The 18,176-nt window shown below is 37.3% G+C and overlaps 1 protein-coding gene across 2 annotated transcripts in view; it reads right to left on the reverse strand.

Moving 5' to 3' along the window:
* The window catches only part of PKP4 (plakophilin 4), a 73,384-nt gene that overhangs the window by 47,966 nt on the left and 7,242 nt on the right, over positions 1–18,176 (reverse strand). For both annotated transcript variants that reach the window (XM_009334024.1, XM_009334023.1), the window contains exon 2: positions 10,411–10,523. In XM_009334024.1, coding sequence (XP_009332299.1) covers positions 10,411–10,523 — 113 coding nt within the window. The remainder of the gene's footprint in view (positions 1–10,410; positions 10,524–18,176) is intronic.

Below are 18,176 nucleotides of genomic sequence, written 5' to 3' on the forward strand. Positions count from 1 at the left end.
AAGGCGTTTCAGGAAAGACAGTCATAGCCTCCAGCTAACAGGAGGTAATAAACAGCTACAGATGGTTATTTCTTAAGATATTACAACTTTCTCCCCAGAAGAACAGACTAAGTGAACATGGTACACAAGCTAGACAGCTCTGTGAAAAAACAAAAGTATCTAGAGACACCTGGAACTCTGCAGCAAAGGAACTGTACTACCATCACCTGGCTATTCCAGAGCCAAGACCACCAAACCTCAATTTTTGCTCAGCCTTGGCTTAAAGTTAATTCAATTTAAATAAAAAGTTAAAAATATTTCTCATTTCTAGTACATTACCATTGAATCTAACTAGTGCATTAACTCCAGAATGTTTCTTTGGCATATTTTGGGATTGTAACTACAGGCCAAAGTAAATTTTGTGCAACTTTACTGTTTTTTTCCTTGCAAACTGAACCTTGTAACTATTTTGATGAAACCTTTGAAAATATTTTTATTGTTAAAGATTCATGAGGAAAATTGTACTGAAACTGGTATTGAATTCAAAAGAATTTGTATAAAACTGAATTAATTTCAGTTATTGAAAGCTGAGTTCTGAATGTTAGTTAATCTACATTAATTCTTTACAGAGTATATTCTTTACTCTTCACCGAGCAAACTTGGATATAATGGGTTCTTTAATCAATTACTGTTAGCCTATTCATTAATACTTTGCTCCACTGAAATGAAGAAATATGAAGACAATTTAACAGATACTGTGAACACTGGCCCCAGAATTCTCATGCTACCTGAACATCAAGTTTTACACGCTTCACCTTTTATTCTTCAGACTTTCTGGAAACTCGGTTCCTTATAATGAGATAACATCATTCTGTGGTGCTAGCAAAAGTAAATAGTGCTAAGCATGCAGAAATACTTTACTCTTGCATACACAAGATTATAAAAAAACCCAAACATATCTCTACCCAACACATCTGGCTACTTGAACTTTCTTTACAGGTACAGGACTTACAACTGGTAAAGGTTGCTCTGACTATGGGTCATAAGTAGAAAGCTACTTCATGAACAATTAAACTGGTTAAGAATTTAACTTGATTCTAATTATTTTTTTTAATCCTTTGCAATTTTTTTCCTCACTTGTATTTCCTAACTATCTGGATTTTTTTGTTTGAAACGAACTAAGTATCACTAGTACCATTTTACATTCTGCAAGCGATAGCTCTCAGACAAACACTTTCCAGCTCTGGATTTCCAAGTTAGAAAAAGAGGTCAACATTCATCTCAGTCGAGTGGCTATGACAGCTCAAGGACTTGGTCACACTTCAAAGGCAGAACTGGCCAGTCAAGGTCACGGCCAGGTCTCTGACAGTAACTGTGTATGGGATAGCAAGGCTACTGGAACAATACTAGAATTTAAGAAAATTGCAGATTTCTGATTTTTGTTAAGATGTCTTAAGCAGTATGCTATTTTTTAAAAATTATGTAAACACAACTATGATCTTCAGTTTCTAGACTGGACGGTTAACAAATTCTCGATGCTACATACATCTTTTGCAGGTATTATATGACATGAAACAGTTTAAGCATATTATCTTAGCAAGTATTCCATAAGATGAAATGTATTTCCGATTTAAACAGTTCCACTTGAGAGAAAAGTAGTGATTCCCATTGCCTGTCTTAACTGCCTGAATATACTGCTGTTGTCATCAAAAAAGGCAACAGCTGAAAAAATTAAGTATTATTTATTAAATATTTGTAAAATGGTGAAAGGCTTAAAAATCTAAATATATAATTCTGTTGAAAATGTATATACTTCACACATATTTCTTTAGTATTGTAGCTTACTGCTTGGCTAAGCTTTCATCATTGGAATACATCTGTTCTGTCAAGCACCCAGTAGCAAATGGTTTATTCACAGGGATTCGTGCTTGCAGCTTAAGACTGAATGTATTGTTTCACTTGTCCTTTATCTTCCATTTTATATATCTACATCAAGAACACGTTTACAATTATATGCAGTATGAAGGCTTAAAGCTTTGTGTAACTGTAAATTCTTGGTATAGTGGGATTTTTCTTATAAAATGGCATATATTAGTCTCCATAAACTTGTAATACACATTACAAGCAACTGGCAACCATCAAAATCAGTATAATGAGATTTCATATTTTTGCTTTTCTTGTTGATACGGGTTAGCAGAAGTTTTCACAACTATTTTAACTAAACGAGGTGATTTTCAGTCTTCAACTTTTCTAATCGCCATCTTCTTGATTTCACTAATGCGCCTAATTCCTGTATCCACTCTGCTAGATACTCTACAAAGTACCATAGTCATCTTATGTCCCACATACAAAAATTAAACAGCTCTGCCACCAAGAGCAAGTCATCCTACAACTTGCTAGATGTTTTCAGCTAAGCACAGGCAAGCACTAATGCTCTGAGCATGAATTTAGAAAGCTGTATCTGGAATGCTACACCCAAATGTGGTCACTCATACTGAAGGATGTGTCCTGGTTTCGGCAGGGATAGAGTTAATTTCCTTCCTAGTAGCTGGTACAGTGCTGTGTTTTGGATTTAGGATGAGAACAAAGTTGATAACACAAGGATGTTTTAGCTGTTGCTAGGTAATGCTTACACTAGCCAAGGACTTTTTAGTTTTCCAAGTTCTACCAACTGAGAAGGCTGGAGGTGCACAAGAAGCTGGGAGGGGGCACAGCCAAACTGGCCAAAGAAACATTCCATACCATGTGACGTCATGCTCAGTACATAAACTGGGGAAAGCTGGCCGGGGGGGCTGCTGCTCGGGGACTGGCTGGGCATCCGTCGGTGAGTGGTGAGCAACTGCACTGCGTATCACTTTGTGTATTATTATTATAATATTATTATTATTATTTGATTTCAATTATTAAACTGTTTTTATCTCAACCCACGAGTTTCTCACTTGTGCTCTTCCAATTCTCTCCCCCATCCCACCGGGTGGGGGGGAGTGAGCGAGCGGCTGCATGGTGCTTAGCTGCCAACTGAGGTTAAACCACGACAGGATGCTATTTCAGTTTGAAACCCAATGCTGAGAATTGATTGAGACTCCCAAGCCCCCATAGCAGGCAGTCATGCAGAACAGCCGGGCAAGGGAAACACCAGCCCTATGGACAGCAGAACGTTGCTGCCACCCTACAGTCCTATGCTGTCTGACACCACGGCACAGTTGGCACTGTGACAGTAGGGACAGCACACCGCACATCGCCAACGTCTTCCTACTGGTACCACAAAATAGTAATTCAAACTGCAGGTCTCTGGCATGTTTGACTATCTTTGGAAAGAATTAACAGTCCTTCAAGTATTTTTTTAGCTAAATGATGCACCACAGTAACAACCATGACACTCACTGCCCTTTCAGTACTTCAGGCATTTTCAGAGGGTGACAGGTTAACACGTACCACCTGATCTGTCACAATTGTCCACTAGAGACTTCAGGTCATCTTGCATGAGGTTCAACGTTCAAGGTCAGGTTGGACGGGGCAACTCATATGAGCAGTTACCATAATTCAGCTGACACACAGTCACTTACTGCATCTCAATCTGTAGTGTGCTGTAGATGTACATTCACAGTACATACATAACAATCCTATTTTGTAGCCCAGTCTACTATTGGCTAAGATAATAAGTATTTATATATGCAGCTGAAGTGAATATTAAATCATCACTCTTCAATTTATCACCAGAGCAACTCATCAGTAAGCTACAATTTTTTTTCCATATTTAAACATCAGCAAATATCATAAAACCCCCAAAATTCCTCAATTCTATTGGCACTCAAAAGCTTTGACAGAATTTCAGAAAGGCTTACAGTCTGGGTAAACAGAAAACAAAAATATGAATACTGGAGCTATAACAAGAAACTTTGCAAGTTTCACTCATTTTCGATGTAGACATGCAAAAAATAAGCTTGCTGCTTAGGCAGAGCTGCCAACCAAAACTTAAGTTTCTGTGGACTTAAGACAAATGATAGCACACCCTGCTGAAAGACATAGCATTCAGCATCAGAGACTTGGAATGATGTCTTCTGTATCTCAGGATAAGTGCTTTTGATCACCCGCTCACTAAGCTAAACATCTTAGTTAGCCATATTAAAGGATGGATTGACTGGAAATATAGTGACTCTTTAGGTCCTAGAAGTTAGAGTAGGGGACCCTATAATGCTTCCTGAAGTCATTTGGTAAAACTACAACCTAGAAAATACACAACACATATTGCACACACATCAAAGGTTGTATGTCCACCTTAACCACTAACGAAACTACCTATAAGCATGATTCTTACTGTATTTACATTCCCAGGACTGCCTGAAGACTTGAAGCAAGCAAGCAAGAAACTGTACAAACCAGAAGGAAACACATCACTGGAAACTTCTAACATGTAGATACAGTCAAAAAAGCAAATCTGAACCAGGGATTTTGGTTCAGATGTTTTCTAAAGTGTCAAATTAACTGTATTTCCTTGTGGAAAAAGCTTCAGAAAACATTTCAGTCTTGATTTTTCAAGAAAACATGAAAAAATCCTGAAAATTTACTGATGTTATAGACCAATGGTTCCGTTCTTGTTTTTCCTTTTTTTTTCTACTAGGGAATTAGCAGAAATGAAAGATAAGAAAATAAGCTCATTTCCTAAGACAATTCTAAAGTAAGGGCATTTCAAGTTCAGTCAAACAGCAAAGACAGAGGAAGAGACACTCAATGAGATTGTTTTAAAAACAGGAGAACAAACCTAACACAGTCCATTCTCAAGTTCTGAAATTAAGGTCACAAGATAACATTACAGTCTAAAACGTAATAAAATAAAACCCAAATCTTTATATGTAATTATTTGTAATATAGAGAATAGAAACACTACAGCTAGATTAAAATAGATTTATAATACAGTAAGTAAGAACTGTAATGGCTGAAACAATCACAGCATGGACCAATTTCTAACAAAAGGAGATTCCTTTATTCTGCAACAGAGATGGGTACTTCCTTCAAATGTTTAGCATCAGCAACTGTCAGGTAACCTGATGACTGGTTATGTTATCTAACGTGGCAAGTAGTTCCTAGCCAGCTACTAATGACAGAATTAATCATAATTTCTTCTAAATTGTTAGGATAAATGTACTATTAATATCTGTGCCCAAAATATTCTTCCAACAGCTCTATGATGATAAAAAATTTTAAAATTAATTTAATAATTAATAATTTAAAAATTTATTTAAAATTATTCATTACTTAGTTAAATTCTGTCAAATACATTTTAGCCCTGCTTTTATTGTACACTGAAGCTCTGCAAAGAAAATTAAATCTATCTTTTCTTACTTAGAATCATAGAATAGTTTGGGTTGGAAGGGACCTCTAAAGGTCATCTAGTCCAACCCCCCTGCCGTGGGCAGGGACATCTTCAACTAGATCAGGTTTCTCAGAGCCCCATCCAACCTGACCTTGAACATTTCCAGGGGTGGGGCATCCACCACCTCTCTGGGCAACCTGTGCCAGTGCTTCACCACCCTCAGCATAAACTATTCTTCCTTATATCTAGTCTAAATCTACTTGCTTTTAAATTTAATGTAGCCCTTTAATTGATTAGTTTTCAAATTTCAGTAAGTGTAATATTAGTGTAAATGAATAAATAAATAATTTAAATTACTGTGATTCCTTCCCTCTTCCCACCCCAAAAGCACACACTGATTCTAAAGGTAATTTTTATGCAGCTTATAATTTGCCATGAAAGTTTGGTGACATTATATATTGGAATATATGCAAGCAATTTCAAATATACCTTCTGGAAACACTGAAATATTTGATACATCATACGAACAAAATGAAACTAGTTTCTGTAAGGATAATTACATCCAAATCAGCTCACTGTGAACAGTCTTGTCAGGATAAACTTGCTGCTGCATGCCGTGGAATGCCCCGAGCGTGGGGGCAGCACACAGTTTGGAAGTGTCTTGCATGTTACTGCTCCTCAAGTGGAACAAAAGTTACACAGCTTAACACGATGGTGTGCTGGCTTTCAAGCAAAACTACTTGCTCTGTTTACACTCTTTATAAGCATTCTCCCATTTTATAAGAAAAAAAATGCGTGACCATGAAATGCAATACATGGTCATCTCACAGAAAGTTTACAGCGTTCAATCACAGAGTGCAATATTTTACTGAATCACTTTGGAATATTTTCTACTACTACAGAAAGTGCACATTGTATTTCAGTTGGCATTGGGAAAAGAAGATTATCTGCTATGTAAAGCAGAGAAAATAAACCATCCTAGTAGCTATGAAATACATTTAATTTTACAAAACTCAGAAGACTTCAGGTAGGCATATTATTACTCAAACTGACCATTCAATACTTGAAGTGTTAAAATTTTTTTGATTATTTACTGTAGTGCCAAAAGGGCTTGCGTTCTGATGAAGTCTAGTGTGCCATTTATGTACTTTTCTTTTGTTAAAGTGCTTGCGACAAGCTGCTATTATTAGTGCAGTATTTTACAATTAAATTAGTAAGCATGAGCCTTTTGGTTCCCAATACCACTCAGTTTTCACAAGTTACACACAATAGATAACTCACGAAAAGAATTAGTCGACTGTGAGAGTCATACACAGAGTCATACAGCCAACTCCCACCTGAAAGGTTAGGCAATGTGTTTTAAAAAGCGAGTCCGACTACTGACCCCTGATACATATTGATATCTACCTACATCAGTACATACTCCCAACACACCTGACAGCCCAGAACTGAATCCAACTGAATCAGTAACACTACAGATGGAAAGTTAGCTGCAATGCTGTATCTGTTTGTATGGGAGGCTGAACAGCCCAGTGGCTTCTTCATAGAAACCTGTGCTTGTTACAGCATGAAACAAAAGTAAGAAGATACAACTGAAACCTCACATTCTTTTTCCCAGTCTTATCATCTCCCATCTTGTAGTGTATAACACGGGTAAAAATATTTACTACTTACATGTAACACTAATCATGTATCATTTCAGGCTCTTAAGAGTTTTGAAAGTGTACAGGATGCCATGAAAGATCTTAGAAGTGCTGAGCACAATACTCATTTATAAAAACAGTTATGAGAAGAAATAATTTTAACAGGCAAGTAACCTACAGGTACATAAAAACAGTGCCGTATTGCAGTCCAGGGCTGCAGCTGATCTAGCGCTTCCTTCTCCACCCATTCCAATATAATTGCTTAGGATCTGCAGATCTGCTCTTGTTCTCATCTTTCACAGTCCTCTTAAGAGAGCAAAACAGCCAACTACTCCTGTGTGTTGTTTGCACTTACAATATAGTTGTAATACAGGTGGGCAAGAGACTAACAAACCTAAACTACAAGTACCTTCTGTTTGTTTTGCTTTGTTCATGTGTACAAAGCAATACACACATTTCTTAAGGACTAGTAATAACAGAATGAACCGTGCTCCTGAAATTAGAGCCCTTCTCAGGCACACTCCAGTAGGTGACATTCTGATCACCGGTGCCTACCTCCAGATGGATTTATCCAGGTGTACATCTGCACGGCCTGCACTCCATACTGTGCTAGTGTTTGGGCTCATGCCATGAAGACCAGCTGAGAAGCTACATGTACTAGCTACAGAGAAGTTTAAGCTGGTTTAAGGTACTGATGTCACATTTCCCCATTCCCTCACCAGCTGTTACCACGACTTCCCTTGGGCTGGCACTTGTACAACTGCATGATGAGCTGGCTCAGAGGGATGACTTGACTAACAACCAGAAGAGCTTCAAGCCCAAGCTGCAACCACCAAGACAGGTGTGTGCTGCTGCAAAAGTACCTGTGACTTCATGTCAGCATCTGTTTTGCAAAGCAGCACCACCTCCAGGCCAATGCCAGCTTGCAGGAATCCAGTTTAGAAGTGGGTAAATCAGAGGCATTGCTATGACCACTGAGGTCAACAAAACCTTCAGTAAGACCTCTGAAATGAAATGCTCCCAAATGTTTTAACCACATCAAAGGAGATTAAAGCACTATCTTTGAAACAAAGCAGTGTTGATTTCCTCAGGGACAGAAAACTTGAACAGAGGATAAAAATAAAAAGGCGTATGCATCTTATAGTTTAGTTTTGCTTGCTTTTTTAGGTTTTGTCATTGTTTTGGTTTTGTTTTTTTTTATATAAGACTCTATTGGACAATTCTTGTATCTGGCTAGGAGAAACATCATCTTGCTCTCTAAATGCTTAACTTCTCTGTTTCTGGGAGCAGGCTGTTAGCTGTCCATGACCAATCTCTCAACACAGCATTCAGTTTCCAAGCCTTTTCTCCATGCCCTCTTCATGTTTATTTCATTTCTTGTCAGCCTTAGCAAAACATTTACATCGCCTAGTTTGGGGAAACACATGTACCTTCTTATGGCTATAAATATTGCTGTTATATTTGTGTCTGCTGTGATACTGCTCTAAGAGATTGTTTTACCTTGATTCTTTCAACAACTCTTCTAACTACACTGGAAGCAGCTGGTTGTGAAGAAATGAAAACATCTAATTCAGATACAGATTTTTTTCCCCCAGCTTCTCACACATCTCTTAAAAAGAATATCCACATTAAAGAGTAAGTTAAAAAAATTAACCAAGGGCACACGTATGTCAAAACATATTGTCCAAACCAAATTTTAATCCCGTGTCCCTCAGTAAAAAAAGTAATGAAGCACAGCATTCTCATCTATACAGGACCAGACTCAGCTGGGATAAGAAAATTTAGAAAAACAAGAACAGTGGTCAGAATACAGAGATGTCTGTAAGAACTAAGAATATAATTAGGCTTTAATTTTAAATGTGTAAAATATTTTATTAATAACTATGGAACATTTATGACCCAGAAAACAAGAGCTTGAAGAGTTTATCTAGATTCACAAATGTATTTGTACCAGAGTATACTACAAACCAACTTATGTACTAGTATTTTCTCCCCCTAAACTTTCATCATTTAGCCATAAGGAAGCAACCAAAAGAAGAAATGACTCCATGATGCTATAAACTACGTTTTCCATCATGGTAAATGATAGTATTTGATAGAAGTATAGGATCTAACTTAGTCTCTAGATACTGGTAATTGTACGTTATTTAAAAAACTACACAATATTATTTGTGGGATAAGCTAACTCTGGTGTTCTTTGTGAAATTCTCTGGACCTGAGATGTAGAAAAACCTTTTCCTTTGTATTACTCAGGCAAATTCACTGAAAATGAACATTCAAGACTGAATGAAAGTTGGCCGGAGGCATAAAATAACTGAGGCTTTTTACTTATTCTTCCATAGGAATTTAACTTTTTTAGCTTTCAAAACAAAATCTGAGCAACAGCTGGAGAAATACGTGGATCTAGAGGGAAGATAGGCAAGCATGAAGGGTATAAAATAGTCATCTTGTCCAAGGAATATTTTTTAATATTTCAAAGTTTCTTAAATGAAAGTTCTCATGCTAGTAACAATACTGTCAAATGACAACTCAGGTCAAGTAGTTTGATGTATAAAAAACAGCTGCGTTAGCTGGTGCACTGGATTTTTAAAATTTATTTTTAAATAATGGCCTGCTGTTTCTTAAGTTTTTGTAGGAAGAACTTTCCATTTAACTTGCAGAAATACTTATTATGGCCACAGGAGGAAACATTTCAGAATGATACCCAAATTTATTACTGAAAGAATATAGAAACAAACAGTATTTAAGGCAAGAAATTATGCTGTAACCCGAAATGTAGATATAAAATGTTTTATAAGAGAACACATAGTTATCAAGGCTTTCAGAATCAAAAGCTACCAATCATTTAATATGCTTGAGATGGATGAGTACCCAAACAGGTTTAGAGTTAAAAAGTTTGCTAAGGAATAATAATAATAATAATAATATAAAAAAACAATAGTAAAGCTGACATATTAACAAAATGCTTTGCTATAGTTATTGTCATTGTATGTAAAATATATTAGGTATGTTTCACACTATTTAAATATGCTAACAATACACTGATAGCAAGATGTTCCCTGAAAACAAATGTAGTAACAGAAAGTATTTCAGAAAAGCTGGATGAAACTAGATAGTTAACTCAGGGAAAAAAAAAAAATTGGATTACTGCATTTAACTAGCACTGTTACTTTGATACAAATATGTATGTCTACTGTATTTCTCTTTGGCTGATTCTTAAAAACAAACTTCGACATATTTAAAGAGAAATTAAAGCTTTACATACAGTCTATTGAAAATGTCATCAATGATTAGAGAGCCCTCTTTAAACCGTCCCATAACTCTTTACAGCAAATCTGCATTTTTTTTAATATTTCAGATATTAACGGAAGGTGAACAGCTATCAGTGAAAATATACGTATGTAGGACATAAGCACCACTAAAAAGCCCTCTAATTTGTGGGACATATGAAAGTAAAGTCATCAGGACTTGTACCTTGTGCTGGCGATACTTGGTGATTCTGCTCCAAGCCTACATCTTTCTAGCTGATTAGCCACAATTTGCCTTTCCACTTCCAGTTCTCTGGTAAGTCTTTGAAATTGGAGCTCCTGAAATTTCAAAATAAAAAGAAAAGCATTCTTGATGTTAAAAAATGGGTGTGGATTAATTCTGAAACAATCACTGTTTCATCACAATCATGTTTCTTGTTTTGACTCTTCCTTAGTGGAATAAACTATTAGAAGATTAAAGTGGGAATTTAATGGTTCTTTAAATCTGTGATTTATGCAAATATTGATTTATCACCTGTTACAAAAGGAAAGACGTGTTTAAGCATTTGTGGATTTTATTCCTCCTGCAATTAAAATTTTTGTATCTCCTTATGTTGCCACAATCTAACAAAATCAGCGCCTATAAAGTCAGTCTTCAATTTCATCTATAACAGATGTATACTGGAAAATATTATATCCTAACCTTTCCAATTGCAAAACTTCAAATCCTAAGCTACACTATGTCCTGACTTCAGTATTCAAAAACTTAAAATTTATTATTTCAAACTGGCTGAGGGTAGAGATGTGCTATTTCACCTTTCCTGATTTCAGCTTTTGTTACATTTCTTGGTCAAAGGTACCAAACCTCAGCCTTTGTAAAAGGCTTTTGGAACATAATGCTCAGAGGAAGACATGGGAAATACAAGCGCTGCACAGAATGTTTGTGTGTTATTAAAATCTGGAAACATTTTCTATAAACACGATACTCTGAAGTCTATACTAGGTCACCAAGGGATATTAGTGATGTTTTCGTCCACAGTTAGCTTTTGTTAATGACAGAAAAGGATTCTACCAGAGCAATTGTATTATTTTTCAAACTGATATCCTACATCCCCTGAAGTTTAAGTAAACTGTTCAATACTATTTAAAAATAGATGAACACCAATATTTAATAATCTGATGAAGCAAGTCTTATATGCAAGTCAAATATAGCACAGAAGCATTCCCTTAATTTAAAGTGCAAATTACTAATAAGAGGTTTTTTTACTGAATATAAATCATGTAATTGTATTACATAGTAGTTGCATGCCTTGCCATATTACAAAAGTCACCTTCACTCACAGATTATAATTAATGCAAACTATTCTTTCACACCTTACGTTACATGGAATGACGCTTAAATATGTCACTTTCATTAATGGTCCCTGAAAGACCTCTCTACTTCTTGCAGTTTGCACACCTTTTCCGTAAGGTAAAGCATGGTTCAGCAATGTACCCTATGGCCTTCAGCAGTCTGTAAGTACCTCTCTACCTCTCACAGATCCAGTCCTGGAAGGCTTCACGGCAGGGCAAAAGAGAGGTCAGAGTAACAGTGTACTAAAAAGCTACTCTAAACCCAAGATTTACCTGGCAGAAGTAGGGATAAAGTTTCTTCTACCAACAACACAATGATATTACCCTCCAAGAACCTCCAAACAGAAGGCTAATTAGCACTGACTTCATTAGGAAGCCAGCCGAAGGCTAAATCAAACAGCAGCTGCCTACTGCCGAAGCTACTCTATATATTAGATGACAAAAAAAAAAGCTACTTCTGAAAGTCTGATTCAAACTCCATAGAACAAACTGTCCTGTTAAAGATATGCCACACAAGCTACTGCCCCTCCCAGACGATATAAGGAATTGTAGACACTTTCAAGCATTTATCAGAGCTCATTAACCAAACAGAACAAACATACCCTAATATTCCAAATATTGACCAGCAAAACTGTTTGCCTCCAGGACGTGGAACTCACCCACTACTGCCACAGGACACAAGCATTCACAGAACAAGACTGCATTTTTCTACTATTGTTCTACTAAGAGCAGTTCAACAGAACAGAATACTCTCTAGTTCTGTTAAAAACAAATATGCAAACCACGGGAGCAGCAGGAGGGAGATGTGGTCCTCAATTTCCTTCTGGCCACCCCCTCCATTACATTGGCATCTACTGTCAAGCTTCAGCATTAGAAAAGCTTAGCACAGTCAATACTTAGACATAAAAGAGCATTTTAGGACATATGTCCTCAACTTGGATTTTATTAAAACCTGCTTCTAGACAGAATTCTAAAGCTAAATCCTTTTAATCCTGAGACCTGATATGAAAAGCCTCATAAACATGATAACCAGCAGACCACAGCAAATCTTATGGGCTTGTATATGGACTAGAAAGTATGGATAGTATCAGAAGGTTTGTATGACGTGTAACTGCATCCAGTAGCAGAGACCCAGTTGTCACAGTCTGATACCAGGTCTTAGCATGATTCAACTTCATGTTATACCAAAGAGGTACACATGCACCCAGTCAGTTTGTTTGGACAGTTTCTGTTTTGGAGAGAAAATATTAAAAAGTGTATTAAGTAAAAAAAGTCAAAGACATTTATAAATGAGAACTCATTTTCCAATTCCAGGTTTGAATATAGATAACAGACGCATCTAAAAGCTGATTCACCAGCCAGCCATTAACATGCTAGTGGAGAATGGCATGATTTCCAAAAAACATTCAGATGCTGAAGCTCTGTAAGTTTTGAAGCAAATGTCAGCAAGACAAGCTTTTTCCCAAGTAAAATGTGAGGTATTATATAGCATGTAACAAACATAAATCTTTAAAATAAACAGTATTGCACTGCTTGTTTGCAGAAATAATATATTTACCCTATGTTTAAAGCTGTTTCCTGTTCCTTACTTTTAAATCAATATTTAAATAGCAATGTCATTGATACAAACCATGAATCTGAACACAAGACTCAAGTTGCCTATTATTATTTACTGATCTTTTAATTAGATGAATAAAATAAAACATATGCTAGTATGCTAGCCATTATTTGCTTCCATTCAACCAGTCTCTATTAATTTGCCTTTTCATTACAGGCAGAGGCATTAATGAAAATAACACTATTCTAGAAAACACTCTTAATACACGCTATGAATACACATTCATCGGAGCTCTCTCCTCCCTTTGCTATCTTCTCCTGCACTCTAACACAGTCCTTTACACCAGCTCGTGTATTTCTGCAGGAAGGCACTTTATAAGGCAAATGTTATCAATAAACAACTTTTGCCATTTTGCATTCCAGAAGGAAAAAATTACAGTAAATTACCAAATCCTACAAAAAGGTTGACATTGTCTAGGAAGCCTTTTTACATAAAGTGAATCAATTAAAAAGGAGCATGTAACAAAGGAAACAGGACAAAGCTCCAGTTCCAACAGTTACAATGGCAGAAATCAGATACACAAGAGAGAAAATAAAATCTGGGCTTGTCAACCAAGCTTGCATCTACACGATCACAGCTTCTTAAACTAATTTGTCACACACTTCTGTCCTAAAGGTGTTTAAGAGGTGAACCACATAATTGAGATCATCAGAAAAATCAATTATGATTTACATTTTACAAGTGTAAAACAATTACAGGTTTAAAAGGCAAAAAAGCCCCACTGAGACTAAAAGAATGACCAATGCAAGAGAAGTCTTCTCTAAAACACTACAAAAGTGTAACAGCTACAGAAAATACTATTTTTTTTCAGGACAGAAAAGCGATCAAGATAAAATACAGAAAGTGGAAGATATGCTATCTTTCTCATTTCACAGTGCAATGCAACTAATTTGCCATTTTTAAATCATTCTGATGCTCAGGAATACCTAATGTATTTTTGCAAGTGCAAGCAAAGCAGCAAAAAAAATTCAGCTCTATTTTCTAGTCTGAGTAATGTTCTTATGTGTGCAGCCTGTGGTTCCAATGAAGTAGCAAAGTTTAGATACGTTCTGAAACAATGGGTGCTGACTTTTGTATGTCTCTTCTTAAATTTGGTATCTGCAGCTGTAGTTGATATGTCTTAAATACCTGCATAAATACATAAGAGGGATAATTTTAGATGTACCATCTTCTTTACAGCTTGGAATACCTCATGTTTTAAGCCTTTTTTTCTTTTAGCTTAAATCATCATATTATAATAGAAAACTAAGTCCTAATCAATTCTAAATAAGTGCATTGATCACCTTCATAGTTTATGCTTCTTATAATGACATTTTTTACCACTCTGAATGGATACCTACCACCACCATGTTTATCTGTCAGACAGTATACTATTTATTGCAGGAACCTATTTGAATTTGTTTCTCTATCAGCTTCTCTGAAAGCAGTGGGAGAGCATGCTCTTTGAACAGGATGCTCCCATACAATGCTGGCTGCTAGCAACACAGAGAAGCTGCTGCCCTAGGCAAAAATCACAATTAACTGATTTTTATAGTACTGGCTCGTGACAAAATGACATGACAGGAGTCAAATAAAACAATTAAAAAGCTTGTTTTCATTTGCAGAACATCTATGTGGCAAGAACATACTAAAATTATAGATGTAGATTACAGAATACACTGCCATACTGCATCAAAAGGACCAACTAAATCTTCTGAAACATACACACTACAATGCCTTGGCCAGAGCTACTTTTTTTCAAAATTATCCAATATACATCGAGGGGAAAAAAAAGTCCTATAATTCTTTTCACCTGTTTAGCAGTAACTACTTAATCACCTTATAAAACTACAGGTTTTGTATTCATAACCTAAATTCCACTGCAGAACCACAGACCATATTTCTTAACACAAAGCTACAAAAAATGCTGGCTTTAAATACAATTACATTTAAGGAACAGGAAGCATATACATGGTTCAAGAAAAAGAAGAAAGCAACTTGCATTGGAAAGGCAATCATACAGACTGCAGGCAGACAAGCTTCCATGAGTGAAAACCAAAACCCATCAAATTTTGGAGCTGTGTAAGTTGCTTCTGGGGGCTAAAGTTTCTGGAGGAAGGACAAACCGTGCATGGGTGTCAACGCTGTAGTGTATACCCCAGGTGACCAACAACAGCTCTTACTTGGCAAGCTCTGCATGCCAAGTGGTAATTCATCTGCAACAATGTTGAGATCTCACTCAAGAAGACATTTCAAGGTCTTCACTGCCACAAGATACAGATGAGACAAGTTATACCAATCCTGAAAACAACATACTCTTTTCATTTGAAAGCTGAGTACCTCTGACAGGCTTGTGGCTCCCTGGCAAGTGAAAACAATTGCCAATACACTATGCTGGGCTATTAACAGAAAATATTTGAAAACAGGTAAGTAATGGGAATTTGTATGACTGACCATGAAGACTGTCATTCTCCCGTTGCAGGCTTTGGATAATAAAAGAAGGTTTAGAGGCAATTCTGTTCTTTCTATCTGCATCCCATTATGATACCACGTTGCAGAGACCCAACATTTTCATTTTTGTTAACAAGGAACTTTTACCCCTCAGTAACATGGATGAGGATGAGGAGTCTACATTCACAACGTTGAAAAATAAAAATTACTTTCTTCCTGCCCTGTTGTGATTTGAAAACCTCTGACAAAACACAGATAACTTTAAACAAACCATGGTCCAATTGGCTAACTGAAGGTTTTCTGGTGACAACTATGCAAGAATCAGCAGCAATGGCAGAAGCGGTGAAGACAAGTCACAAACTGTTTCTGAATGGTAGGTGCCTGGCTAATCAGACCAGGGTCGCGCAAGCTGGGACATCTGAGAGAGATGATGCCATTGACAGAGAGATGCACCTCTTGCAGTTTCTTGGCTTCTACCAGTTCTCAATGGCTGCTGTGGTAGAAGACAGGGCTAGGATGGGATGTTATTTCAAGTTATAGTAACACTGGGATATGTTAAGTTGCTTCAATTGCCAAATGTCACTGTCTGTGAAATATTAAGAAGTAATTGTAAGATGAACTATGAAATGTTTACCTAATTAAAAAAATGTTGCTGTTGAACAATTCAGTTGAGCATCTTCGAGTAGTTTGAGTTGATGATCTAAGAAAGCATAGCCTATATTTGAGCGGAATACTTTTACCTTGCATTTACTATTTCTCATTCAACTGCAACATACAGTGCAGAGACACATAACTCCCATTGCCTATGAAAGTTCAAATGGTGCTAAAGAAGACAATTACATTTTGGACATTTTTATGATACAATTGTGCAACAAAGAAGAGGACAAACAAAATTAAGTTCATTTATACCTTCTTCACATTAACCTCCTGCACTGATTTATGCAGAGTTCTACATATTTCCACTTGCTGTAATTCAGAGCTAGATCAAGCAACTGACTACTTAAAAACACACTGAATACTGTATTTTTCCAACAGGAATATCATACGGTAGTGACCTAATATTTAAATTCTCTACTAGAATCTATTGAGAAAAAAATCTGTACTTTTAAATAACCATATTAGATCAACTTTAACATTTGCCGTAAAAATAAAGTTTACTCACGCACACAACTGCATTTGCATGCTTTCAGTATCTCAGTATCTTACAAAATAGAAGACAAAAGATAAAAAACTGGACAGGGTAAAGAGAATCACGGATTACAGGATGTGAAATGACACAGCTACAATTATTGGCTGATCACACTTACTCTGTATTCAACAGCAGCAGACCATTAAAGCCCTTAATACTTTTATGCCTGCATTGTTCACTAGTCTGGTAAAACAGTTTAGTGCTACTCTAGCTGATGAGGGATCAAAATTTAAGCAATTCATGGAAAGCTTACTCTTAGTCAATGGTAGAAAGGAAGAATGCCACTTGAGGTATTCACTGACTACATTTGAGCAGCATCCTCTTTGGAAACTGTTTGATACAATGCGAGGTTCTTTTAAATTGGTGCTGAAGCCAAGTATGCTGTTCTGCCAGCTGGTGATTAGAGTTCAGTTGCTGCTGAGTAGGTAGGCTGGTAATCTAAACATAAAAGTGTTACAAAAGGTATAAATACTCCAGTACATTTCAGGGGTACCCACAGTTCTAGGCAGGCTCTTTTTCAAGGGAAATTTCTCGTCAGAAGCCTAACAGTACATGCTAGAAAGAAAAATTAATTTCTAGACCTTCATATGAATAAAGGAGTACACAGAATTTTGATTAAGGAAACGCAAGTCAGCAGGAGAGTGCCTGAAGAGCAGCACAAAGGAACCCCAGCCAGTAAGACAGCTTCATCGGGGGCCCAACTTAAACGCCTCTATGCAAACGCACGTAGCATGGGGAATAAACAAGAGGAGTTAAGAGACGTGTGCATGCCTGCAGGGCTACACCTTATTGGCATCACGGAGATGTGGTGGGATGGCTCCTATGATTGGAGTGTTGGGATGGAAGGATACAGGCTCTTTAGGAAGGACAGGCAGGGGAGACGAGGAGCGGGTGTCACCCTCTATGTCAATGACCAGCTGGAGTGCATGGAGCTCTGCCTGGGGATGGATGAGGAGCCGACCGAGAGCTTGTGGGTCAGGATTAAAGGGAGGACAGGGACAGGTGACATTACAGTGGGGGTCTGCTACAGGCCACCCGACCAGGAAGACAGAGTGGATGAGGCCCTCCATAGACAGATAGGAGCAGCCTCACGCTCACAAGCCCTGGTCCTCATGGGGGACTTCAACCACCCCGACACCTGTTGGAGGGACAACACGGCAGGGCATAAGCAATCCAGGAGGTTCCTGGAATGCGTCGATAATAACTTCCTTCTCCAAGTGACAGAGGAGCCAACGAGGAGAGGTGCTATGCTGGACCTTGTTCTCACCAACAGGGAGGGGCTGGTGGGGAATGGGAAGCTCAAGGGTGGCCTGGGCTGCGGTGGCCACAAAATGGTGGAGTTCAAGATCCTTAGGGCACCGAGGAGGGCGCACAGCAAGCTCACTACCCTGGACTTCAGGAG

Source organism: Pygoscelis adeliae, unplaced genomic scaffold (genome assembly GCF_000699105.1).
Source record: "Pygoscelis adeliae isolate BGI_AS28 unplaced genomic scaffold, ASM69910v1 Scaffold131, whole genome shotgun sequence".
In the NCBI taxonomy this organism is placed as follows: domain Eukaryota; kingdom Metazoa; phylum Chordata; class Aves; order Sphenisciformes; family Spheniscidae; genus Pygoscelis; species Pygoscelis adeliae.